This window comes from Accipiter gentilis, chromosome 5 (genome assembly GCF_929443795.1).
Source record: "Accipiter gentilis chromosome 5, bAccGen1.1, whole genome shotgun sequence".
Lineage (NCBI taxonomy): Eukaryota > Metazoa > Chordata > Aves > Accipitriformes > Accipitridae > Astur > Astur gentilis.
This window is the reverse complement of record NC_064884.1, coordinates 13,192,595-13,218,832: the sequence shown is the minus strand read 5'-3', so window position 1 is coordinate 13,218,832 and position 26,238 is coordinate 13,192,595. Positions and strand designations below refer to the sequence as shown.

At 34.2% G+C, this 26,238-nt stretch overlaps 1 protein-coding gene across 14 annotated transcripts in view; it reads left to right on the top strand.

Moving 5' to 3' along the window:
• The window catches only part of USP34 (ubiquitin specific peptidase 34), a 147,310-nt gene that overhangs the window by 63,997 nt on the left and 57,075 nt on the right, over nt 1–26,238 (top strand). For 13 of the 14 annotated variants that reach the window (XR_007506089.1, XR_007506088.1, XR_007506093.1 and 10 more), the window contains 23 exons: nt 1,151–1,266; nt 1,351–1,478; nt 2,608–2,697; nt 3,540–3,635; nt 4,749–4,831; nt 5,821–5,975; nt 6,865–6,978; nt 7,913–8,012; nt 8,147–8,306; nt 8,744–8,870; nt 8,967–9,114; nt 13,424–13,524; nt 15,026–15,235; nt 15,830–15,955; nt 16,743–16,865; nt 16,984–17,067; nt 17,384–17,470; nt 19,247–19,447; nt 20,741–20,823; nt 22,046–22,086; nt 23,071–23,195; nt 24,276–24,428; nt 25,676–25,780. Coding sequence is in view for 1 of the 14 variants with exons in the window: in XM_049801085.1 (XP_049657042.1) it covers nt 1,151–1,266; nt 1,351–1,478; nt 2,608–2,697; nt 3,540–3,635; nt 4,749–4,831; nt 5,821–5,975; nt 6,865–6,978; nt 7,913–8,012; nt 8,147–8,306; nt 8,744–8,870; nt 8,967–9,114; nt 13,424–13,524; nt 15,026–15,235; nt 15,830–15,955; nt 16,743–16,865; nt 16,984–17,067; nt 17,384–17,470; nt 19,247–19,447; nt 20,741–20,823; nt 22,046–22,086; nt 23,071–23,195; nt 24,276–24,428; nt 25,676–25,780 (2,756 nt within the window). In the remaining 13 variants the exon portion in view is untranslated. The remainder of the gene's footprint in view (nt 1–1,150; nt 1,267–1,350; nt 1,479–2,607; nt 2,698–3,539; nt 3,636–4,748; nt 4,832–5,820; nt 5,976–6,864; nt 6,979–7,912; nt 8,013–8,146; nt 8,307–8,743; nt 8,871–8,966; nt 9,115–13,423; nt 13,525–15,025; nt 15,236–15,829; nt 15,956–16,742; nt 16,866–16,983; nt 17,068–17,383; nt 17,471–19,246; nt 19,448–20,740; nt 20,824–22,045; nt 22,087–23,070; nt 23,196–24,275; nt 24,429–25,675; nt 25,781–26,238) is intronic. The other variant, XR_007506092.1, reaches the window with a different exon arrangement.

Here is a 26,238-nt window from a genome sequence, read left to right as displayed (position 1 = left end):
TCAAGAATTATATCAACTTTCCATATGATATTGTGGCAGCTTTATTTTCTGTTTTATCCCCCTTTTAAATATAATGGAGGGTATGGTTAGGGAGGGTTTGACATTTTTCTTCACTGATCAGGGAGAACCAAGTTTGCTATCTTCCAGCAGACAGTAAAACCAATACTATTTATATCTTTTCCTGAAACACAGTTGAATAAGAAGTCTCCCTTTTCTTTAGGCTTAACATTTCTTGTTATGTGGAACTGAACTATAATTTCAGCCTGACATTGAAAATTGGGAAGGATTTTTTTTTTCTATGCTACAGAGTTGAATAAACTACTAAAACTTTGTAGTTAAAACATGCTGTAAATCAGCATATTTTTTCAGTGTTTTCCATAGATTTTACACGTTACTGAAGATCCAAATTATTGTTTGAGCCTGAGGCCTGCAGTTCAGATTATTTTTGACACCCCTAGTTTTGCACGTGCAAATAATTACAGTGTTCTGCATGTAATCTAAATTTTCTACTTGACTTTGCTGTTACATGAAGATAGTGTCAAATAGTAGATAAATGAATGGTGCCAGCTGTGGCCACATAGAAGAAAGAAAATGTCTATCAGTGTTTATGAAAATATGATGAGTTTCTAAAATCATGCGCTTTGATACTCTATTGTGTATAAAAAATGGTGTTTGTTTTTCCTGTTTTGTAGTTAGATGTAGGACATCATGCAGTACAAGGGGAATTTATTGGAATGTGCTTCTTTCTTGCTTTCCAACCATGGTAGTTATAAAGATACTTGCCTTTGGACCACAGCACTACAGAAAGACTTAAGAAATATTTTAATTACACTACAAATTAAAGCTAATTAAATTAAAAGGCAATTGCATCTGCAGTTCTTCAGTACTGTTTTTATTGCACCTTGCCATTAGCCAAAACCAGCATAAATGTTGGCATAACTGTCCCGTTGATTTCTTGTATGGTTGTAACGTTTTGTCATCTTTTAAGAACCCATATGTGGAAAAAGGCTGCAGTTACAATATTGTTGTATGCACTTTAAAATAGCCAAGTTTACAAATAAAGCATGTTGTTGTTCATGCACTTAGGGAATAATGTTCAGGTTAGATAGTTCCTTCTCTTTATTCATAATGATCTTTATATTTTGTTCAGGACCAGCAGTTCATAAACATCAATATAATAGCAATGCGGTGACGGACATTAATTTGGATAATGTTTGTAAGAAAGGAAATACCCTTTTGTGGGATCTTGTCCAGGATGAAGATGCAGTAAGTTGAATACCAGAAAATAATATTTTTTTAAAGAAAAAAAAAAATATACTATTCAGTGACCTTTCTTTCTACTTGCTGTAGATTCATCTCTCTGAAGGGTTAATAAATGAAGCAGAGAAGCTGCTCTGTTCTTTAGTATGCTGGTTCACTGACAGACAGATTCGAATGAGATTTATTGAAGGCTGCTTAGAAAATTTAGCAAACAACAGGTAACTTAAATTATCTGTTTTTACATTTTTCTATTTTTGTAACATATAGGAAATCCAAGTTGACTATAACAGTTATTTAATTTTACAGGAAGACAAGTTAAACCAGACAAAAGAAAAAGTATAAAATAGTTTTCAAGGTGTTATGGATATATCTAATGTTCCATTTTTCTATTCTATCAGTGTGCTGAATTTCTCATATTGTTGCATTTGTCTGTTCTCCCTCCTGCCAGAGGTTACTGCCTTCCTACCATTTGGTAAAGTTGGGTCCACTTCTTAGCCAGTTGAGTGCAAGGTCAGGTGCCCTAGCATAAGCATTTTGAAATGAATATTTAGATCTTACATGCAAGTGGCTGAAGAACAGGCAAATTCTTTTCCACCAAGTCTGTTGTAGGGTCTAACTTCTGTGAAGAAGCAGATGGAGGTAGAAGTAATACCTTGACCTCAGATAACTTAATACCAGCCAAAGCTGTGAGATTGTACAGTTTGAAGACTGGCAAAAGTGGAATTTATTTTGTTGATACAACTGCTGGGCATCACCTGCAGTGTTACGTTGTTACCTTTTTGCTAAGAACTGTATCTGTGGGATGTTACAAGTACTCTGAGATATTAATTAATAAAAGAAGTGTGAAGATACTTATTACTGATATGAAAGTTCTGTTACATGCAGTTTATGCACTTGAGTTTTCCTAGACAGTTGTTTTATAATACACATCTACTTGTGTCTATAATTACTTTGTGGCAGATTTATTTCTGCTATGTCATCTGTTTGTAGAAAAAAAAAATCTCATTTTGCTGAAATTTCAAAAGATATATATTATGAAACTGAAAAATAAGAATTTACCTTTTGAAATTTAATTTTGAATAAGTAAAATATATACTGTTTTATTTTTATACCTGTCCAAGAGTTGTGTGTTTAAGGTATTACATGTTAAGAATTTGAAGTATGTATAGTTAAGATTCAGAAAACTAATTGGTTGACATGATGTGGTGAACTTCGCACAGATAACTCCAATGCTTTCAGTTAGCCTGTTTGCTCATTGAACTTGAGCTTCTCAAAGTATTTTTAAAATGGACTATTTTAATTTTGTAGCAATCATATATTGTTGTCATTTCTCTCTTTCTCCTTTAGATCAGTAGTAGTTTCACTTCGTCTTCTTCCAAAGCTGTTTGGTACATTTCAACAATTTGGGAGCAGTTACGATACACATTGGATAACAATGTAAGTAGCCCCCTGTCCCCAACAGACTAGACCAACAGAGGTGATGACATTTACAGAACTGCTGCAAGGCTTGCTCCTTTAGTGTGATCCAAATTAATAATGACCTAAGGTTATCATCTGTCTGCTATCTGGCCTGAGCTTGTCTAATCACTCAGGCCTAGATTTCTTCATAATACGCACTAGTGTCATAACTGAGGTGAAGACTAATTTGTATTTTTTTTTATTCCTCCCCCCCATCTCAAAGGGCTTGCAGACAGTACTAGACAAGTAATAGTATATTGTAAAAGGTTGTAATAATTTGATGTTATGTCATTGTGTTCTGATAGTGTATCAAATGCTTCTCAGTAATAAAAAAATCTAGTTTATAAGAAAACCTTTGAAATGTGAAGATACATCATATAGCATTCCTTACTTGAATAAACTATATAACTAGCTGGTCTAACTATAGAGAATGGACTACTGGAACTTCTGGGAAAGATTACAGTGATTATCAGCAATTTTTCATGGCATTTTTGACATGGCATTTAAGTATATGCCCAGTTCTGACTTTTGGCTTAGACTTTTTCTGAATTAGGGCTTTAGGAACGGTTTTCATGGTCTCAAATGGGAGTGTTCTGTTAGTCCTATGCCTGAAAATAACAACATTGTGGAGCCTTATGGATGACAAGGAAGAAGAGAGTACTGTACTGGAAAATAATCCTGAATTCATGGTAGATGGAAAATTGAATGTTTACTTTGGTTTTATGTATATGCAAGTTTCCTATAATAGCTGTCTCACTTCTGTAGCTTTTCTGATCTTTTTAAGCAAACCATAATATTTTCTGCCCTTTAAATTGACACAGGTGGGCAGAAAAGGAACTTAATATGATGAAACTTTTCTTTGATAATTTGGTACACTACATTCAGGCAGTCAGGGAAGGACGACATAAACATGCATTGTAAGTACACAACTGGCTTTGAGTGTTTGATATTTTATGGTTTTAGATGTTTCTTTTCTGCTTTTTTTCCAGTGCTTCTGATGTGTTCATATAAGTAAATAGTTTCTGTAGGGACATTAAGATGCTTAGGGAGACAAAGGTCTGTAAAAACAATAACATTTTAAATAGCTTCCTTTTCCTTAAAAAAAACACATAACAACTCTCATGTAATTTTTGTTGAACATTGTTGTGTATTTGTTAAAAAATAAAACACACAGATTTTATATATTTAAATCAATTTAAAGTGATTTTGTATCATCAAACGATTTAAATGTTTTAGTTTTACAATCACTTATCATTAACCTTTGCAGTAGTTTTTTTTCTATTTAACACTTGCATCCGCAGTTTCCAATCTGTATGATTAAAATTAGGTGTATATATACAAGTGATACAATTTCTAGCTTCCCAATCCCAAAGGAATAAACTGTTCACATTTTGATAGATGTCAAAGTCAATATGTAAATATGGGCATCCACAACTGAAAAATGTTGCTATTTATGGGTCAAATATTTACTTCATTATACTGCTTTATATTGGACATTGCTTTAGTGAGGAATTACTTCAAAAGCTGTTTGAATTGCTTTAAATTCAGGAAAAATGATACATTGTTCTTCTCCTATGACCATTAAGCTTCTACCTTATAAATAGAAATAAAGTTAATATGTTTTGAAAATATTTTTGTAGAGAATATATATCAGCTGGGATTGGAAATTCAGAGTAGAAATACCAGCATTTTACAAGTTAGGGAAAAAATTAAGGTAGGATCCTGCAAGGTGCTAATGACAAAATGATGCACTTGAATTGGACTGTATACCAAAAAAACCCCACTCCGACCCCCCCCAAAAACAACAACAGTAGTACCATATCTAGTAATGACTAGTGTGTCATTCCACTTTTTTGGTGTGGTTCTGTAATGTGTACAACTGGAGCCTAGACTATATACTGAACTAGAAGCTCAGAAGGAAACTTATAAGAAAAAATTATTTAAGCTTTTAAGAGGCATGTGTATGAGTAGGAAAAAAGTTACGACAATAAACAAATAAGCTTCCATTTTTATACAAATTTAAATTTTAGATACAGCCACAGTGCAGAAGTTCAGGTTCGTCTTCAATTCCTGACATGTGTGTTTTCAACTCTAGGATCACCAGATCATTTCAGTAAGTATTTGAGATTACCTTATCAGAGAAGCACCTTATAGTAAGGCTCACATAGTTCTTAACAATCAATGTTAGCTCAAATAAATATGATATTTTAAACATACAATTTTAAATAATCTCTGATACTGTTTCAAAAGAAGGAAGATTTTGGTTCACGTCCATAATGTTCCCAGAGATCTTTTACTGGAGTGCGCTGTAAGTTGTGATACCAAAAAGGAACAATTATTTATATTTTAATACTTTCAGAAATTGGTTTACACTTTTGTGAAAGTAGCATTCTATATGATAGTTGATCTATACAGATGCTCAAATCTTTTCATTCTTAAATTTTTACTTTCCACTTTTGATGTGGCCGATGGAATTCAAAGTCGAACATAGTTTTCTGTGTTTTTAGTGACCCTTGGTGGCTTTCCCTTCCAAAAATTCTTTTGGCCGCTCTCTTCTTAAGCCCTTGTAAACTAATAGCCTTCAGTGTTGTTTCAGCATCAGCTCTGTACAGACTTTCAGTTGATTGTATATTGAGGTCATTTTAATAAATGATTGAAGGGAGGAGTCATTTGGGTATTCTCATTATAAGTAGTAAAAGTTGGCATACAATGCATGGCTTGTCCCTCTGGTCATTAGAGTACAGGAAGGAATGAGAATATCTGTAGCCAAGAGAAGAAAAAAACTTGTAACACCATATTTGCTATTGCTGATAGGATAGCCACAATTCTTCTTAAAGAAATTTGTTGAGATCACAAATGTTTATGTGTCAGCTAAGAAAATAAACCTACTGTTCTCTTGAAAGGAGAAGCAGTGAAACAGTTACAGAGATACTCTTTTCAGCCACAGTTGGTAGGTGGTGTGTTTTTCTTTTGTTGTTTGCAAAAACTTCTTGTTCTGACAAAAACTGTTCTGATTTTTCTGTATGTATTCTTGGGTTTTGTAGAATTTTGCTATATATTGATGTTATAAAGGAGTAGTTAAAAATATTTCCCTAATTTTAGGGTTGAGTTTAGAACAAGTGGACATACTGTGGCACTGCTTAGTAGAAGATTCTGAATGTTACGATGATGCACTACACTGGTTCTTAAATCAAGTACGAAGTAAAGATCAGCACGCTATGGGTATGGAGACTTATAAGCATCTTTTTTTGGAAAAGGTATGTAGAGTTAATTGCAACCTTATAACTCTAGTAAAAGTGTTTCTTTCCATAACACCACTATTTAATGTATTTAAAACTGTTTCTATGAAAAATATGTCTTCAGTAGTCTGGGAGGGCCTCACTTGTCATGCAGTGGTTTTTCTTTGCTTGGAGGGAAGAGGGAAATGGATTGGCATGAATTCTTTTCACATTAGTATTTACTTGGGTGTTTCTTTGCAGATAGCCTATGTGTTGTATCTGAAGCTAGGTAGCACTTCATTTCAATTTGAAAAAAAAAGGCCACCCGAAACTATACTTTCCTTCATGATATATAGCTTACCTGACTGAAAAAATTACTTGTTCCTTTTTTTGGGAGGGGCATATAAATCTCATCAATATGTCCACTGAAAATATGAACATGCAGCAGTAGAGCTTTTTGCAAGGGGTCCCATCTATTTCAACAGATGACATTACAAAATGGATAGATTGCACAATAATTAATGTAGTCTAGTTCTTTTTCAAGGTTACACAGTTTTTTGTCTAGTTTTGTAAGTGTATGAATTTTTTTGAACGGACACGTCAAGTATGCTAACAAATTGTCCTGCTGTTGATAAGTAGCTAATGTTACAATAATAATTTTTGTTCCCTCTGCACTGTTACAGTCCAAAACAGTGGTAGATAAAAGATGTTTTTTTTAAGCCAATTATAGTTTATTTTTTATATCATATATAAAATTCAGAGAGTGTGATCTTTTGCAAGAATAAATTCTAATTGATCTACTACATTCAAATACGAATGGTAGTAACAACGACATTTTTCTATGCTAATGAAATAAATATCCTGTAATTGCTATCCATTCCATCAATGAATTTTTTTTTCCATACTAAAGTGCATTCATTTTATTTAGATGCCACAACTAAAACCTGAAACTATTAGTATGACTGGCCTAAACCTCTTCCAGCATTTGTGTAATTTGGCTCGATTGGCTACTAGTGCATATGATGGTGGCTCAAACTCAGAGGTAAGCCTAGATTATGCGCTAATCTTATTCTTCTTTCTGAGGGAAGGGGAGAATTAAATTGATTATTTGCAATTACATATCTCTTGAGAACTTACTGACTTGAATATTGTTTACTGGTTTGAGATAGTAATGTCACAGCCTGTAGTGGTGGGGTCTGTACAGATTTCTGTCTTGAGGAGAGCCCTGGGAGCTCAGGACTCAGAAGTTCCAAGTGTGGGACAGTGAAATGGAAATAAGAGGCCAATGATACTGACCTTTCCTCATGACTTTGAGTATGTGTGGCTTTTGTGTCTAGAGGCAGAGATAGGAAACCACAAAGAAAGTGATACCTGTTGCCTGCATATGTTTGTGCAGTTTATCACATTCTTAGCATAACTGAACTGTATTCACTGTTGTGTTTAAAGAATGGGTTTGTAACATTTACTTCTATAAATAAGATTCAGATGACATTGTTGGACATACTTAATTCTGACTAGAATGGTGTAAAATGTATCTCAGTTTATGTTAGAAGTTTTTCTTCTGTAGTTTTTCATACAGAGAAACTGTCTTTGAAATAAAATATATAGGATATTTTTCTGTGAATTGATTTGACAGAATTTTTTATTAAAATTTCTGTTCTTGCAATGAATACCAATAATAGTTGTGGTTTTAAGGCTTCATTTAAAAGCATTCCTGCATGTCAAAAATGAAAATTCAGGCGTTTGATTTTTAACCAGTTCTCATGCTTCAAAGAATGAAAATATTTCTGTAAAAGTTACAATTTTATAGTAATTGATGTGTGTAGTGGTGAGAGCCCAAGCAGAGGGAAAAACTGAATATTTCAGTAATTGCATCAAGAGGCAAATAAATTGTCTTGGGTTGGAAAACCATCACTCCCAGTAAAATAATGAGGCAATGTTTTGTTTCCATGTTTGTTTTGCTTTTATCAAAACAGTTGTGTGGCATGGACCAGTTCTGGGGTATTGCTTTAAGAGCACAGTCTGGTGATGTCAGTCGAGCGGCTATCCAGTATATCAACTCTTATTATATCAATGGTATGAATTTTTATTTTTGTTTTCTATTTAAAATGTTTTAAAGAATATCTAGCGTTATCCTCTTTTTATTTTTAGTATTAAAATGCGTAGTCCCAAAGTTGTGCATCTGTAATTTACTTTAACTGGTATTACAGGTAAAACTGGTCTGGAAAAAGAACAGGAATTTATTAGCAAGTGTATGGAGAGTCTGATGATAGCTTCTAGTAACCTTGAGCAAGACTCTCATTCAAGTCTGACTATTATTGAAAGAGGACTCTTAATGCTGAAGACACACTTGGAGGCTTTTAGGAGAAGGTAAATGGCTCTATTGAGATATTTGGATGCAGAACTTATTTCTAGTCCTGTTATTGTAATGATGAATGAGTTGTGAGTTGTTACTAATTTAAGTAATAGTTTCTTTTGTTTTTCTTTGTGTAAAGACAGTAACGCATAATTGTGAAAGGTAATATATGAGTTTAAACAGTTACCAGAGTTGGCCCTTGTCCTTGTATAAATATGTATGGATGTGGTTCATGTTTTCCCCATCCGTGACCAAAGAAACTTATTTTAGTTTTATTTGATAAATAGTGAGAATATCAGTAACTTCCTCTTATTTTGAAAAAAACAAGCCAACAAACAGAACCAGTGAATAAAGGTGCAAGCTTTGTCTTTCCTCTCATTGTTTATCAAACATTTGTTTTAAATAGGTTTTGACAAAAATACTTTTTCCATGTTTTTACCTACTTCCTAAGGTTTGCGTATCATCTGAGACAGTGGCAAATTGAAGGCACTGGTATCAGCAGTCACTTGAAAGCCCTGAGTGACAAACAGTCACTACCACTAAGAATTGTATGTCAACCAGCTGGACTTCCTGACAAGGTAAGTTAAAAGCCTTTTTACAAGTACATCTTACATTGTTAAATTTCAGTAAGTCCATTGTGCGCTTTGAAAAATAAAATACATGTTTTATTTCAGATGACTATAGAAATGTATCCTAGTGATCAGGTAGCTGATCTACGGGCAGAAGTCACCCATTGGTACGAAAATTTGCAGAAGGAGCAGATAAATCAACAAGCACAGCTTCAGGAGTTTGGCCAAAGCAGCCGCAAAGGGGATTTCCCTGGTAAGCTATAGGACTTGTACTCGTGCTTTTTTGCCTTTACAAGGGTTCATCCATTTACAGCTTAGAAGATTATGGTCTTTTTTCTTCCCCAGATATCCTGAATAAGCAAGCATTACGCTCTATTTTCTTCTAGCTGTAGTTGTAGTAAGCATCACCCTCTCATTTAATTAATAGCATTGTTTCTTAAGCACTACCATTTATTTGAAATGGCAAAGAAAATGTAGATCTGCCAAAAGGCCTTAGATCTAGCCAAGCTCCAAGTCCCAATAGACTTTCCCCCATATTATTTTTCTTCTCATTGTTGTTTTAATTAATTACATTGCTTTCTGTAATTTGGAGATTCTGTTACATAGAACTTTATTCTATGTTTTGTGAAATGTATACATTTCTGGCTCTGCCATTGATTCAGAATTTGAAGTCATAATTCCAATTCATAATTTATACCCTACATATATATATATTCCAGTCAGGTATAAGATTTTCCTTACTCCTGCAACTGCTTTTTATTTATGAACATCCTGTAGCAAAAATGATCATTCATCCTCTTTTGATGCTCTTAATTTGGAATGTCCTTGCTCCTGAGATGGACATTGCTTCCTTACAGTGTGATGAATATGCATCCTGTTGTTCCCTTTCTTTATGTGTTTTTGAGTGAATGAAAATTTCTGCTTTAACCTTTAGGAGGAGGACATTTTCTAAATCCTACTGATGGTATACATTATAGCATTCTTACCAGTTAGTGCTGTTCAAAATGTTACTGTTTCTTGAATTATCTTCTCAATGGTTTCTTGTTTTCTTTCTTTTTTTATTATGAGCAAGAGTTAGTGTGTAATGCATATTATCTGAACAAATTCTGTCCATGAACGTCTTTTTCCAACACTGCTGACCATTAGGATATGTGTAAACATGAATCTGGCTTTCTTTTCATAGTTTAACAACTTTTAAAAAAAATGTTATAATGAGACACACTGTCAGTAAACCAGACTGAATTTTAGACATATTAATTACCACCTTTGTGAAATCCTTTTCCAGCTACTCGTCAGAAGCTGTTTTAGGGAAGAAACAATCTTATTTTCCACCAAGTATAGCCACATAGCAGAAATTTTTATTTTTGTTTTAGCTGGGATTTTGGAAACATGATTCAGAAAATTCAGAATTGCAATCCTATGGCAGCTGCAGTTCAGTCATGTTACATATGTACAATGTCTTTTGTGTCTGTTCTGATATCCGTAATTTTGTACACTTTGTGGATGTTGGGGGAGGGATTCTGTCTTTATCATGCTAATTATTAACATACCATAACATGGAGAACCATGGAATTTGTATCTGTCAATTCATAAACCCACTGTCCTTTGCTAGGTTTAAAACCTGTATGAATGATGCTAAGTGCTTTGTCTTGTAATTGATATCTCTGTTGTCTGATAGATGCATAAAATCCTGCAAGAGGCTCAACCTCTTATTAACCAAACTCCTGAAGAAGTGTCTCTGCAATGTTCTCTTCATGCCACTGTGTGTTTGGAATAATCTAGTCACATGATTTTTACTTTTCAACTGGTAATTTTGAGAAGACAGGACGGAAACTGAGACTTGTGGTTAAAACCTTCAGTTTTACGCATCTGTACCCTATTTTGGGGACTGTTTTATATAGATTAAAAAAAAGAAAGGACTTTCTCATAACATTTTGTTGGTCACAAAGATCTCTGTGAATTATGGTTCAGTGTATTGACTGTTTACACTTAAAAACTTGGGTCATTTTGCATCACAGGTACATAGTGTGCACTTCTATCTCGGTGACCTTTACTATGTCCATTTTAATATACCTGTATTAGTTAATCTACAACAAAAAACAATTCCTGGTGAGGAGCCTGAAATGGTGATTATTTCATCAGCTTAGGTAGAAATCTGAGCAGAGTTTATCAAATTCCAGTAAAAGTTAAAGGCTTGTGATGCCAGAATACAATTTTTTCCCTTGTCTTGTCCTTATAGAGCTGAATCTCATTGTCTTTAACTGGGTTTTAGTTGTTTTCTCAGGTCGGCTTTCAATTTCACGAAATAGAGATAACAGAATTTTTGCATCAACTTTTGGTTCTTGGAATTCTAGTCTTGCACTTTTTTTTTTTTTTACTGCCTTTTGTTTCATCTGTTCTTAACTGTGACTGGCACTTTCTTATGCTGTTGGCCTTCTTTAGTGCTCCTGTGAGCCTGCCTTTTCACCACTGTGTAGATGGCCATTTCATTTCCAGCATCTTTGCACAAATTGTTATTTTCATTTTTCTGCTCTTGGGATTCATGAACAAATGGTACGTCTGAAGTGCTACCAGTCACATCTAACACCTGTTGTCTTAAAAGGAAATTTAGTTTGAGAAGATGAAGACAGTGCAAATTAATGTTAAACAAATTGTTACAGAACTGAGGTAACTATCATTTTGGAAAATGAAGCTGCAGGTTCTGAGACAGGCTAAAAGAACCTTAAAGAATTTATTAGTTACAGATACATGTCTGATGTTTTTACCATCATGCTTCTGTCAAGGGAATATCTAAGAATGTCCACTAGCCAAAACTTTGGGAACGTATCTGTAAGAGGTAGATGCATTCACATTTATTGAATCTTCCTTTTAATTCTCTCACTACAATAATCTTTTTTGCCCGCTTACCAGACATTTATCACATAATTGTTTTGAGACCCCAATATGTTCTGTAACATCTCTTGCTGATTTGAAATCTACATTGCTCAGGGAGATGTGAGATTGCATTTGTATCTCATTCAGGTTGTTCATTGTATTCTTTCTTCTGAACTCCGTTACTAGTTTGCTGAAGTGCAGAGGATGTTAGATTTCTATATTATTTTTGTGGATGATGTGTTTGCCTGCCTTTACTCTTTTTGAAATTATTTTGTCTGACTGCATTGGTAAGTTTCAAAGCAGCCCGCTGGGGAGGATGGGAACAGTGACAGATATGTGAGATTATTCCCAACTCCATAAAAAACATTCATGGTTTTATTGTTAACTGACGGATGTCTTTGTAGAGCTGCTGTCTATCCAGTTTTTCCAAGAACATCCCAGAAATGTTGTTTGGGTAGGATTTGAGGACCATATGTATTTGCCCAGTACCTCCATTTATCTGGCAGTCCCATCAAAGCTACTGTGTGTACATCTCGCTGTACTGCTCTAGTTTGGAAATGTCAGCACTTGTGTGTGTATCTCAGCTGGTTTTGGGAAGCATCACCTGGATTTATTGTGTGCGTACATCAGCAGAGACTGTGCGGCTGTGGACTGCAGATGACGGGCTTTCAGTAATTACCAGAAGTAGCAGGCTAACTGTGCATGCGCTACACTGTGCATGTAATTTATGACAGTGAAAGAATGAAATTTAAGTTCGCTGCATATATACATAGGCTTTTTTTTGTTTGTTTTAACCCATGTCTTTCAATACTGTGTTCCTATAGCCAGGTAGTATACTGTTTTGAAGCAGTTTCAAGTTACAAAACTCTGAGTACTTCCCAAGATTTCTGCAGGAGGTTAAAAAAACCAGGCTTTTCTGAAGAAACCTCATTGAAATCCCAATGTTGAAGTATAGCGGCAGTGTAAAGCTGCTCTTCACTTGTGTGGAGGATCAGGGCCTAATGTTGGGAAAAGTGTACTTGTAAGAATAGTGGCTGAAATGCATAGCAAATTTCAATCCATGACAAATATCTTTATGCACCAGAATTGGTGGTTAGAACTATACAAGTACTCTGAGATATAAAGTTATTGTGCATTGTAATTCTTGGTTACTGCTTGATTGGCTGTGACAAATGAAATTAAATTCTTAATCTTTTAATTGTTCAGATTTCTTGTTCAATGTTGTTGAGAATTCTTTGAAGGGTGTTCTCAGTTTTTCCTTTCTGAAGTATATGACTTCTTCAGTTCCAACTTATATTTAAATAAGATTAATCATTGCTGCTTTGCCTTTGCTGACTTTATCACAGGTGTGTGATAAAAAGGGGTTTTGTTGCTGATCACAATCTTTTTCCATTATCTTCCCTGGCATCGCATAATTTACTACAAAATATGGAAGGCTTGTTTTAATCTACATTGTGAACACTTTTCACTACAAGATTGGGCAAACTGTTACTGAAAAGGTTATTTCTGAATACACACAAGTAAATTTAGTTTAACGTAATAACCTGTTTTTGTAAGGAAATGCATGAGGTTTTTGCCTCATTTTAATTGCTGCTGAAGGGTGTGCTAGTAAAAACAAGTCTTAGCACTTTCATTAGAAAATAAAACCATGATTCCAGAAATTTACTGAAGTATTTTTTTTATCCTAGGTGGCCTCATGGGACCTGTGAGAATGATTTCTTCTGGGCATGAACTGACAACTGATTATGATGAAAAAACACTTCATGAATTGGGTTTTAAGGATATGCAGGTATTACCAGCATATAGATAGCAGTCACTGAAAAAGATTGGTTGATACGCTGCCTTTGTTTTGTGTAGCTGATACATGTAGTGTTGGTGGAAGGTATACTTTTCTTTGGGAGCATCCTACAGTTTTCTGAAACTAGTTGTTTCATGCTATCCAATACGTGCCTCCTGTAAGTTCAAACTAATGCTGTCAGTCTGTGCTGTTGTCAATCTTTAAAATTATTAAGAATTTTAAAATTCTAGTTATGCTAGTAGATGTGAAAACTCAAGGAATAAAAGAAAAATTTCAGTTTTTTTTATTCATCAAGGAAAACAAGGGGCCAGTGAAAACAGAAGCAAATACCCACTTTTTGTCTGCATTGTTGAACACATACTAATTCTGTAGTTGCAGTGACTAGCTGTCTACTTTCACAGGTTAATTCTGAAGCATTTTTTAATGCTCATCTGTAATGTTTAATCTCAATTCAGAGTTCCTGTTAGTGGTCTACTCGTAAGTTTGCTGTAGTCAACAGTATGGCAAAGCCTGATTTGATTTGTCTAATTGTGAATGACACCATAACTGTTTTGGGGAGGTGGGACTGTAGAAACACGTACCAGCAGATCATCACGTATGTTCTTTCTATCTAAAGGAAAACTAAACTCACACTGTACACCTTCAGGGATCTGCTGACATCCTTTTAGAAAGATTATTACTGGCTGATATGCTTACATGTGCTGTTGCTGGCTGTTAGCAATTGTAGCACATAGTGTATCTTGACTCTTGTGGTTCCAAATCAGGTGATCTATTGAACTACATCTTTGTTTGTTAGTTCATTTTGCTAAATGAATTGGGTTAATCCAAAAGCAAAACCAGTTTTTAATATATATTTTTTTTTATTAACATAGATCATTGCACGGAATTGAACTATGGTGCAATCAGATGAATTCTTAAGTTTGTAGAAGTTGGAGGAGCAGTAGCATTCAGTTTGAATGGTTGGGTGTGATCAATATATGGAGGCGATAACTAGTCAGCAGGAACAGTTCATCTGAGAATGGCTTTACACAACGTGGTTACGCCAGTATAACAAATGTCTGCTTTTCCAGCCACATTTATAGTTGTGTTGCTGCACCCTCACTAGCATTCTTCTGATCCTTTGAGCCAATTTATATAATTTTTCCTCTGTATTAGTTTTTGTGCCATTTCATTAATGTACTGAGAAGTCAGACCAGTATTAGAGTCTCCCCAGCCTGAATGGCAAAATAAGGGATGAGGGACAAGGAAACAGGACCATCTACTGTAACAACAGTAAAGTGTATACAACTATACTATGAATGCCTTAAATGAAAGCAAAACCAAGCTTTAATTATGGCAGTTGCTCAAAATGCTGGTCATTAAAGATATGACAACAAAGATATCAATGTATCTTTAAGTTCTTAATTATGATCCTGTTGAAAACATTCCATGGTTTATCATATGAATTTTTAAAATTGTGTCTCTCCTCCTTGTTGTTTCTCTCTGTTTCTAGATGGTGTTTGTATCCCTGGGCGCACCAAGGAGAGAACGTAAAGGTGAAGGTGTTCAGCTTCCAGCATCCTGCCTCCCTCCTCCTCAGAAGGACAACATTCCAATGCTTTTACTCCTGCAAGAACCTCATCTTACCACCCTTTTTGATCTGTTAGAGATGCTTGCCTCTTTTAAGCCTCCTTCTGGAGAAGTGGTTATAGAAGATAGTGAGGTAATTTAGAGTAATTTTATTAGAATAATTACATTTAAGTTTTGTTTAATTGGATCTATTTTTCCTATCTAGCCTACTTCTTGTGTACTCTCTCCAATTACTAGATACGTTTATTGTCTGTATATTCACATTTCACGTACGTTATCATTATTTTTTAAATGCTCTAAATACTGTAGAAGCTATAAAAAAAGTAATTCCTAAGAAATAACATTGATTATTTAAATAGATGTGGTAACTAATAATGGGACTTGGCTTGAAGAAAGGTTTCGAAAGGTTTAATTGCAAAAACTCAAGCTTTATGTCTTATATGCCATCATTAGCTTGTGGGAAACTAAATAACCACTAGTATATTCAAAGCAGTATGTTTTTAAGTTTTGTTTATACTCAAATATTTCAAAATACATGATACGCTGTAAAGATAATGGAACTTAGTTTCTTGCAGGTTCAGTGAGACTTCAACTATCGTGTTCTATTTATGGATTTACATTAGATAGGAAAGAGCTTCTTAATTAAGAATAAATACATTTTTGGACTTTGAAATCTTATTTGTACAATGAAGTTCACAATAAGAGTGGTTGTTCTATGGTTTGTCAGAGCGCAAGGTGCGAAGAACTCCATCTCCATGCAGAAAACTTATCCAGACGTGTCTGGGAACTGTTAATGCTTCTGCCAACATGTCCTAATATGTTGCAGGCCTTCCAGAACATTTCAGATGAACAGGTGAACAAAGAATGCTTGTTTTACATGTTTATCTTTATTACACATGGATGTTTTATTGTCTAGTGTTTTAGTTGAATTTTCCCCAAATAGGAAGGTTAAATAGTAAGTTAAGTGTGCTGAGACACAAGTAAACCTAATAAACAAACCTAATAATTCTTATTAAATTAAACAGGCCATGTCAGCTTAGTTCCCAAAGTTTGTTTTTAAGACTTCTTTTAAAAAATGATTTAATAAATGAATAGTCAGTACTAATTGTCACAGTCTTTTCGCTTTAATTGAAACAGCATTTTCTTCATCTGCAGCCTTGCTTTAACATTATGACTGTTGTGATAGCGATCCTTTTGTACTGTATTCTCTTCTATACTATCAAAACATGGGTACTTACCTAGTTGTTTTCTTGCTCTATAGATGAAAATTTTGCCTCTTTTAAAGTCATTGAAATTGCATGTTAACAGTTTTTAGATATTACAGTTCTTTATGGTCACGTGCATCAAAATTTTGGTGGAAGTTACAATTTAGAATATAACATTTGGCTTCCTCTACCTGAAAATTGTGTGTACCTTAGCTTGTTGGAGGTTTACTCAAATCTCATTGCTGAATGCACATTATTCAAATTGTTAGTCATGTATAGAAATATGGTTGTAATTGTCTAATTTCAAATAATAGATGAAATTAAAACCAAAATAATTTGTCAATGTCACTAAAAATCCTCTCCGTGCATTTTTTAGATAGATCAGCATTACATATAATTGTGTTAGTTGTTTTCTGACTTTTTTTATCTTTTAAGGGTAATGATGGCTTTAGCTGGAAGGATCTTCTGCGAATAAAAAGTGCCCATAAACTTTTGTACGCCCTGGAAATTATTGAAGCTTTGGGAAAGCCCAACAGGAGAATAAGACGTGAATCTACGGTAATAGAGTTTCTTGCACAGACTATATGTTTTCCTCTCTGAAACCAAAGTATATATTGATGAGTTACTTGCAGTATTTTAACTGTTTTTACAATGAACTGTTCTTGTTTTTCTTTAGGGAAGTTATAGCGATCTTTACCCAGACTCGGATGATTCGAGTGAAGATCAAATAGAAAATAGTAAAAACACATGGAGCTGCAAGGTTTGATTTTCCTACAGTATTCTGTGATATCCAGTGTAGTTTTTCAAGAAAGATAAGAAATGAAAACCCATTTAAAACATTATCTACCTTAGAGTTTTTGATCTCAAATTTAGGTGTGACATTTTAACGTTTTCTGTGTTATCGTGCCTGTAAATTTGTCACAGTTGTGTACAACTATTTATTTGGGTTTTTTGTAAAATATCCAACTGAAAAGTTTATCATTTATTTATTTATAAGGATTAGATTGGTATCTAACTGAACTTAGTGATATTTCTGTATTTGCTTTTCTCACATTGGTTCTATAATATACTTACAGTTTGTTGCTGCTGGAGGGCTCCAACAGTTACTAGAAATTTTCAATTCTGGAATCTTAGAGCCTAAAGAACAGGAATCATGGACTGTGGTAGGTGTTCATTCACCCTTTTCCTCTGGAATAACATAGCTGTCATTTGTAAAGACATTAATTACTTTCAGCCTTCGTTATAACTGCTTTTCTGTTGTAAGTGGAATAAATGAATTCTATAATTGAAACCACCAGAGTCTATGCAATAGCATCTTTTTTCTTGAATATTTTATATTCCTAGAAGGATTTATTGTCTTTATAAAAGTCTTCATACTTCTGCTTTTTTGTATTTTAAAACCACCCTTTGCATTTTTCTATGTATTTTTAGTTTAATTTTTTTGTCCAGTCTTAAAAAAACCTAGTTTGTAGAACATAAAACTGTAGATCATGGGAACATCTTAGAGGAAAAAACTGGGTTCCATCTTCAGCAATGATTGCAACTGCATTGATAATACTATTGCTTATCACACTTCTTTAAATAAGTCAAACTCTGCTAAACAAGAAGGGGGTACTTTATTTTTGCCTTTTTTCTGCTTATTTTAGGGAAGCTTGTTATTTGGAAACTTTTATTATAGTCTGTTATAAAAGCAGTAATCTGTTAATTATCTTTTCCTCTGAAGAGGCCAAGAAATACCATTTCCCCTTGTTGGCATTGAGACACAAGTGGTAGCATTGTGGCTATGGTGTTAACAAAGACACTCTTGTTAACTAATGAACATTATTAGTAGTTGTTCTTACGGAATGTCTTTTTCATCATTATTCTGTTACTAATCTGAGCTAAATTCATATCGTAAGGAAAACTTTTTTCATTAGAGTTAATTTTTTTCTTTTATTTTTGATTTTATTGCATTTGATTTTAAAAAAATTTGAAATATCTCAAGCTCTGAGTCATATGTACATAAAAAGATGTAGATGAACAAGCATACACGTGTATGTACAAAGCTGATGACAGTTACTGAAATGCTGAAAAGAAGGCAGGTATACCTCTTATTAAAAATTTGATAGTTTTTAACTGATTTTGATGTATTTGTTCTAAAATTATTTCAGTATTAGAAACAAATTGTCATTCTCTCTGTTCAGTATATAAACAAAAGTTTGTATGATTGTTTTCATTGGTCTGCCCAGAAAGTATGCACAACATTCTGAAAATAGTAACAGATTCTGCAACTAAGTGCCTTAGTACAGAGTCCTGACTTATGCATGTATAGGTGCTAGATAGCTGACCTACTTCATGTGTTGCTGTGACATGGTGCTCTATTTTTGTTAATTTTACTCTCATAATGCACCTTCTCCTGACGGAGCTGAGCAGGTGCTATGTTTGGTCATAGCCACATAGTTAAGAGCCATGAAAATTATCTCAAAAGTTATGAAATGAATTGTCAGTTTTCATCCAACTGGAGATGTTACAATACAAAATGGTATTTTTAAGCTGGTATGTATCATTTCTGCATGGTTAAATATATTCAACTCGAAAGCATTTCTGTATACCATACTTTATACCTTGCGTTATAATTGAATACAATGCAGAAAGGGCTCTTAACTGTTGTGCTTAACTCCTGTACTATTTACTCTGTGTTATTTCATGCACTCAATAATAATCTTGAATGCGCCTGTTAATAGGACTAGATTGTGAAAATGTTTTCATTATAAGAAGTAAGATTTTTTTAATAACCTTCCTCTTTAGTGTCTAAACTGGTGAGGTTTTGCTAGTTAGTTCTAGCTGTTCATCCTTTATACCTTACTTAAGCTTTTAATTTCAAATTTTGCATTAAGCATAGAATTATTTGTAAAATAAATCCCTGAAAAAATAAAATTTCATTTTCTTCTTACTCACAGTGGCAGCTAGACTGTCTTGCTTGTTTGCTGAAGCTAATATGCCAGTTTGCAGTTGATCCTTCAGATCTGGATTTAGCTTACCATGATGTCTTTGCCTGGTCTGGTGTAGCGGAGAGTCACAGAAAAAGAACATGGCCAGGCAAATCAAGGAAGACTGCAAGTGACCATGCGAAGGGCCTTCATATACCTCGTTTAACAGAGGTGAGACATAAACAGTGTGCCCATTTTGTGAACTTTAGAAAAATGACTCCTTTGTTGTGCGAGGCCTTTGTTATCGTAATGAAATAATGTAGCAGAAAAGTTGCTAATATTAATCCATATCCTACATGATGTTCTTCTCTAAAAAGTATTTTAATTACTTTAAACCTGGAAGCTTTAAAAGCTGGAACCAGAAGGGTTTTTGGTGATTGGTGAGCACATGAATTGGGAATTCAGAATTCCAGCGCTTTATCCAGATTTCTTAGATTTTGTTTTCCAAATTAATTAGTCCTTTTTTTTTTTCTGTTCTTTTGTTATGGTAACCTGTTATGTGGGCTGTCCCTATCCTCACTAATCCATTTGAAATTCCTTCTCCTCCTTAGTGAGTGTATGGTAAACTTAACTAAACCTGTAAACCTTCCTACCAGATTCCTGGATTTCTACATTTCCTAATGTAGACCAAGCAAATGTAGTATTTTGGCATCAGAGATGATTGCCAGAAAGTGTGTATTTGAACTGCGAGCTGGAGCCCGACTTCCTATTTGTTATAGTCATACATGGAAAGACCTTAAGTATTAGGTATTTTTGACAAAACAGATCCCTAAATTGCCAAAGCTACTATGGTACAGGGAAATTATCAAATGTATTGGATTTTTTAACATTGGCTGTGTGTAAATGCTGCTACCAGTTTCTGTAACTGGTTTTAAATTTTTAATTGTCAATTGCTGAATATTTTTTATTGCAGTGGATTTGCTACCTAAATATTTTAAAAGACTTTCTTCAGACTTTGATTTGAAAATTCTGTGTAGCCTGTCAGGTTCTCTAAAGATGAATAATTTAAGTGAATATATAGTCAATAAAACGTGTTGATCACGGAGATAAGTGAAATTTACATACATATCAAACCTCACCCTCAACCCTGTCTCCTCAAGCCTAAGGTTTTTTAAAAGGAAATGAGTAGTCTATGCTTTTAAAAAAAATACTGTGTTTTTAATAAAAGGTTTGAGTAAATGGTTGATTTTTCTATTCAGTTAAATTTTCTTTCTCAGAGAAATAGAATGACATTTTAGCATCTAGACTTCGTCAATAAAACACAGGATTTTAGATCTGCTTTAATAAAAAACAATATAAGTTTTAACTATGGAGATGCTATGATTTGTCTTCTGCTCTTCCTCCCTCTACATAGGTGGGTTTGTTTTAGATTCACACAGTGTATATAATGTAAAAACAGATCAAAAAGCTTGTTGTTATATTAACTGGTTTTTTTTTTTTTTCTTTTGACTTCAATTTTTAAAGGTGTTTCTTGTACTTGTCCAGGGAACCAGTTTGATTCAGCGACTTATGTCAGTTGCTTATACATATGACAACTTGGCACCTAGGTACAACATCTTTTTATTTTTGTAATAAAGCTAATCAAGTGTGCACATTTTCATCGCTGCTTTAAATAAAGTAAATAGCTCTTTCAGTTGTAGTCCCCATTAACACCCATATCAGAAATTTAAGTCTATAGGCATTAGACTTGCTTTTCTTAGTCACTTCTTCTGGTAGTTATTCTGCCCTTATAGGAGGAGTGAGAGAGAGGAGAGTGTCAAGAACTCTCAATGGTAAGGGTATAAGACACAGGGCAACGAACTATATATGGCATGCTCTCGTAAATTCTCATGCCAAAACTATTTGTTCTCTCTGTAGCAGTTAACGTTCTCAATTTCAAGCCAATGTAAAGGAGAAATTAAAATAAATTCACTTGTAGGTTTTTAGTTGTCTGCTGGTTTTGACTTATTTTTCCCATCCTAATAACATTAGCTTATTACTGCTGAAATTACCCGTATTGTTTTAGTGAGTGTGCATGTACTGAAGGCAAAATTTTACCTTCAGAAACGGGCTATTAGAGATTTTTGTACTTTTTGCATTTTGTCCTGAGAAAAGCAATTCTGTGTAAGACTGCATCATGACAGTTGGACTGATGGTGGGGAGGTCAGGTTTTTTGCTACATTTGCTGTTGTAGAATTACTTGATTCTGAGTAATGGATAGTGTGTTTTACCATATTTTAAAAAGATGGTTAAAGACATTCAGAGCATTTCCAGTCAAGTCTGCAAGTGTGCCTAACTTTAACCTCTAGTTGAAGGAATAATTTAAAATATATATATAGTATGATTTTGGTTTCATAACCTTTTATTGCAATTTATAAAAATGTAAGTAAATACAAACATTTAAAATTTGTCTAAAGCTTGCAAATGTTTGTTCAAAGTGTGGTTCTTTATGAAGAATACTAGCTTTCTTCTGTATGGGTCAGTTCTTAGTTCCATTTACATCATCTTCTCTTTTTTTGGATAAAATAAAGGGGTTGTGGGTATTTTTTCTTGACTTAATCTTGTAGTCAGTAAAGCTTTAAGGGGGTGACTTGAAGATTTTCATAGTTATATTATTGTTGCTAATTTTGAATACTGCAAGAAATGAATCCTTTTAAGATCAAAATTTTAGTTTTCTTAATAGGTAGTTAAGAGTAACTGTGTTGTTACTTGTGTGTTCTTGTATTTCTAAGTGGTAATCTGTTATGTTCCATGATAAAGTTCAAACGGCTTTATCTTCTTCCCGTTCAGGGTATTGAAAGCTCAGTCTGATCACAGATCAAGACATGAAGGTTAGTGCTGCAATATAGCTATATGTTATGAACTGATAGTAGTGAAAACATATTGAAGATAACAAGTTACATGTTTGATTATTCCACCACTAGAATGCTATAAAATTGTGTTCCTTGGTAGTGTGAGGGCTGTTATAATCTAGGTGGGAATACACAGAGAGGTGCCAGAAGATTTGCCTGGCTTTCCTTCTCTGAAAATTGTTTTATATGAATTGAAATTTTGTACTGTAGCAGCCTTCATCTCCAGAAGAGCTGGTTTTGGCAGGAAAACGAGCTGTATTCTTATCTTCTAAAGAGCAGCATGTATAACACCACAGGAGTCACCAATAGTCACCTTTATTCTGGTTTACAGAAATCATTCTGGGCCCAGAATTCCTTGTTGCTCCCCCATCTATCCATCTTGTGGAGTTTTCTTACAAAAGGTCTAAATGACCTGTGTCAATTTATGTCTGTATCAAAGTAATTGTCAAAAGTACAGCATAGACGTGCACAAGTAAAGGTATGTCCTCCTAGGCTTATAGGTCATCTTCAGTTTTTCCCCTTTGTTCTGCCCTGCAGATGTTCATGTCTATGCACTTGAATTCTCAGTAAATGCTACGTAATACCTACTGAAGTCTTACTTTTAGCTGTTAAGAAGAAAGGAACAGATATACTAGTTACTCAGGGGAAATGTTTATGTTAAGACATGATGCTGCCCATTAGCAAAGTATCAGCTCACTGCTTAAGTAGAGATGCTGGAAAGGATTGTGCCCCAGATTGGTAATACTTAGAGTAATCTAATTTTCATCAGTAGTGCAATGGTCAGTATTTAGTAAGTTGAAATTTTGAGTTTAGGTCGTATCTTATGTGCCAGTAAGGATTTAGCCTTGTATGTTAGTGTGACTGAAAATAATGTTATATGTGCTAGAACTATGCAACTCTTCAACCTAAAAAGCTTGTTGTGCTAGTTACAGCATGATTTACTCTTATATGATTTTCTTTCAGTCACTCATTATTCAATGTGGCTCTTGGTGAGCTGGGCTCACTGCTGTTCCTTGGTGAAATCCAGTCTGGCAGACAGTGATCATTTGCAAGACTGGCTAAAGAAACTTACCCTTCTTATTCCAGAGGTATGTTAAAGGAAAGGTTATTGCATTACTAATTAGTGCATAATATGGAACAAGATTAACTTTGGTTTCAAGCTACCATTAAATTCAAAACATTGTTTCATGCTAAAGGTAGACAGGATCTGACTTCGTTACTTGCAGTCCTGTTTAGGAAGTAATCAGTTGTAGTTAAAATACCATGTAAGGTGGCACATTTGTGGTTGATTGCAAACCAGTTTATAAACTCTCATCTTTGTTCTTGGCTTCTGTTTGAAGGTAATTTTTTCATTGTAATTTGTTGAAATAGCTGGGTGATGCCATCTAACATGGATTAGTCTAAATATACTCCCCCTATTATATTTTTTTCAGCTATATTTTTATCACAAAATGAGGTGGATGACAGTTCATGTGAAAATCTGTGTCATTACCAAATCTTTGCCTACCTTTTAAGTAATTTTTTCTGAACTAAGAAAAACTTGAAAATTGCATAAAGATATGCATAGTAGAAAACTTATGTTTACTTGTGATTGCTTAAAGGTGCAATATGGACATGATATGATAATTGTTATCTGTTGCTTTATTACTCAAGCACAGAAAGAGCTTACATGCTGACTCTATTTAAAAACCCTGGAAAAGAGAGTGCAAACTTCCAAAACTGGATTAGAGATAGTCTGTGGATATTTTTCTTAAGAAAAGAATAAAACAAAGAAGAAAATAATAATTCTAGTGAAATTAAACAAATTAACCCTATAGTTAGGAATGAGTAAGTGTAAGTTCCAGCAGCACATACATTTCCCTAATTTGCCCAGATGCGATATTTTCTATTTTACTGGCTGTAATCTTTACTGTAGAAAATACGTAACTCAAAAGACAAGGGGGCACAGACAAATGAGGTTTTTTGTTAGAATGGTATCTTTTGCCTTTTTCTGTAAGTAACTTAAATGTACTTTATTTGTAATGTGTTTTTAGAAAGACATATTGTACCTTGATAACCTGATATTATGAGAGGAACTTATTACGTACATATGAAAGAAAAGTCAACCAAAAAAAAAAAATCTTCTAAATAAAGCGTGTAATCATTTAATTCTTTTATTTTTCATCAAGACTGCTGTTCGCCATGAGTCTTGCAATGGTTTATACAAGTTATCTCTCTCTGGTCTGGATGGGGGAGACTCAATTAATCGATCCTTTCTGCTGCTGGCTGCGTCAACGTTATTAAAATTCCTCCCTGACGCTCAAGCTCTGAAACCAATCCGGGTAAGAACTTAAGAAATTACAAGACTGTATCAAAGATCTATTTAAACTTACTCTTAACGTAATAATAATTAAAAAAACCAGCACGTTATCATTATGTCTGACATACTGTTTCTGATACACTGAGATATTAAGATTTTTGGTTTAGATGCTTCCAGAAACTTCACGAAAGTAGTTAAAGCTGTAACACTAGAGTAATTTAGAGCTTGCCTGTGCTGGGAGAAATGCAGAATAGCATTTAGGAAGTACTCTTGTTCTGGAATTGTAATGTCCACACAACACACTGTTAGGGAACAACAGTTGTGTTTTCAATATATTCCTCAATTTCCCTTTTAAACGTAGGTAAGCCAATAAATAAATCAGTGCATTGTTTTATGTGTACATAGATACCCTCTGTTATTGTGGCTGAATGTTATTGTTCCCCAGTCAATTGCTGCTGTTTTTCTGTTGGAGTATTGTCCTCACAGCTCTAGTAAATAGAAGAGATTCTGTGGATGCTGTCAAAGCTACTTCAGGAGGAGTTCTCACTTTTAATGTATGGAGGTTAATAGAGACGGTTTGAACTAACCTGGATGATTTTGTCTAAAGTCAATTAGGGATTGTAGACCTAGCAATGCATATCAGGGGAGGCTGTGCTGACTTCAGCTGCTGTAGCCAGATCTGAAGGAGAGCACTTGTATGGACTTGTATGGTTGTCAAGTGTGAACCTGTATTTTGGTTCTGTCAGGTAGTTAGTCTTGTGAGCCTGCCTTGCATTTGATTTTGGGTGAGAGTGGTTCATTCAGTTTAAGTCTGCTTTCATTTTAAACTCTGTTGATTTTTTTTTTTATTTTTTTTTTTAAAAAGGGTCAATTAAAACAATCTACAGAACATTTTGCCTTGACTCATTTTCAGAAGAGTTTAAAATCAGAGTTGTACAAACTAATGTTGAATTCAGCCAAAGTTTCTCATGTTTTGTCTAGTCTAATGCTGAACATTTTTGCAATTTGCAGTGGGTAGGATGGAGTCAATACTGTTCTCAATTTTTTTAGGGGTCTGGCAGATTGTCCTGATAATCTTTCAAGAAAATCAATAAATATTGCAGAAAAAAAATAGAACACACACTGTTACCATTGTAAAATACATTGTTCTTGTACGTGGCTTATCTTAAATAGGGGCTTGAAGAAAGTAATATTCTTGTAACAGTTACTGTGTGTACTGTGTTTTTTTTGTCTGATGTACTTCAGAACAAAAGCAGTTTCTTTTCACAGATAGAGGATTATGAAGAAGAAACAGTACTGCGACCAGGCTGTAAGGAATATTTTTGGCTGCTGTGCAAACTGATTGATAACATACATGTCAAAGATGCAAGTCAGGTAGGTTTTGTTTTGCATTCATATGACTCTCTGCTTTTTTTAAATTTGGGTATTCAGACCACTTTTACTTCAATATGAGATGTTTTTATTTAAGATACCGTGAACTACTGTGAACAGCTCTTGGATCTTTCCAATCTCCCAGCTTTCCCTACTCTCTGATGTGTATTTAGTAGCTTTTGGCCAAAGGAAGCTTCAGATACTGAACCTGTAGAGTCAAGAAGGAAAAATGGGTTTAATACACAGAGGGTGAAGTTAGGTGAAGGTAATAGACATTGGGAATACTGTAATTAACTGTCAGATTCACTCAGATAATTTCAGTGCGGCCTACGGAGGAGATAATCAAGTGTTTGACTAAAGCTGAAAGAGGAAAACATTTCAGTTAACAGCCACTTAGCACAGTTTAGAAAACTTACAACTTTTGAAACATCTTTACAGGGCTAAAGTTACCTTTTGGGCAA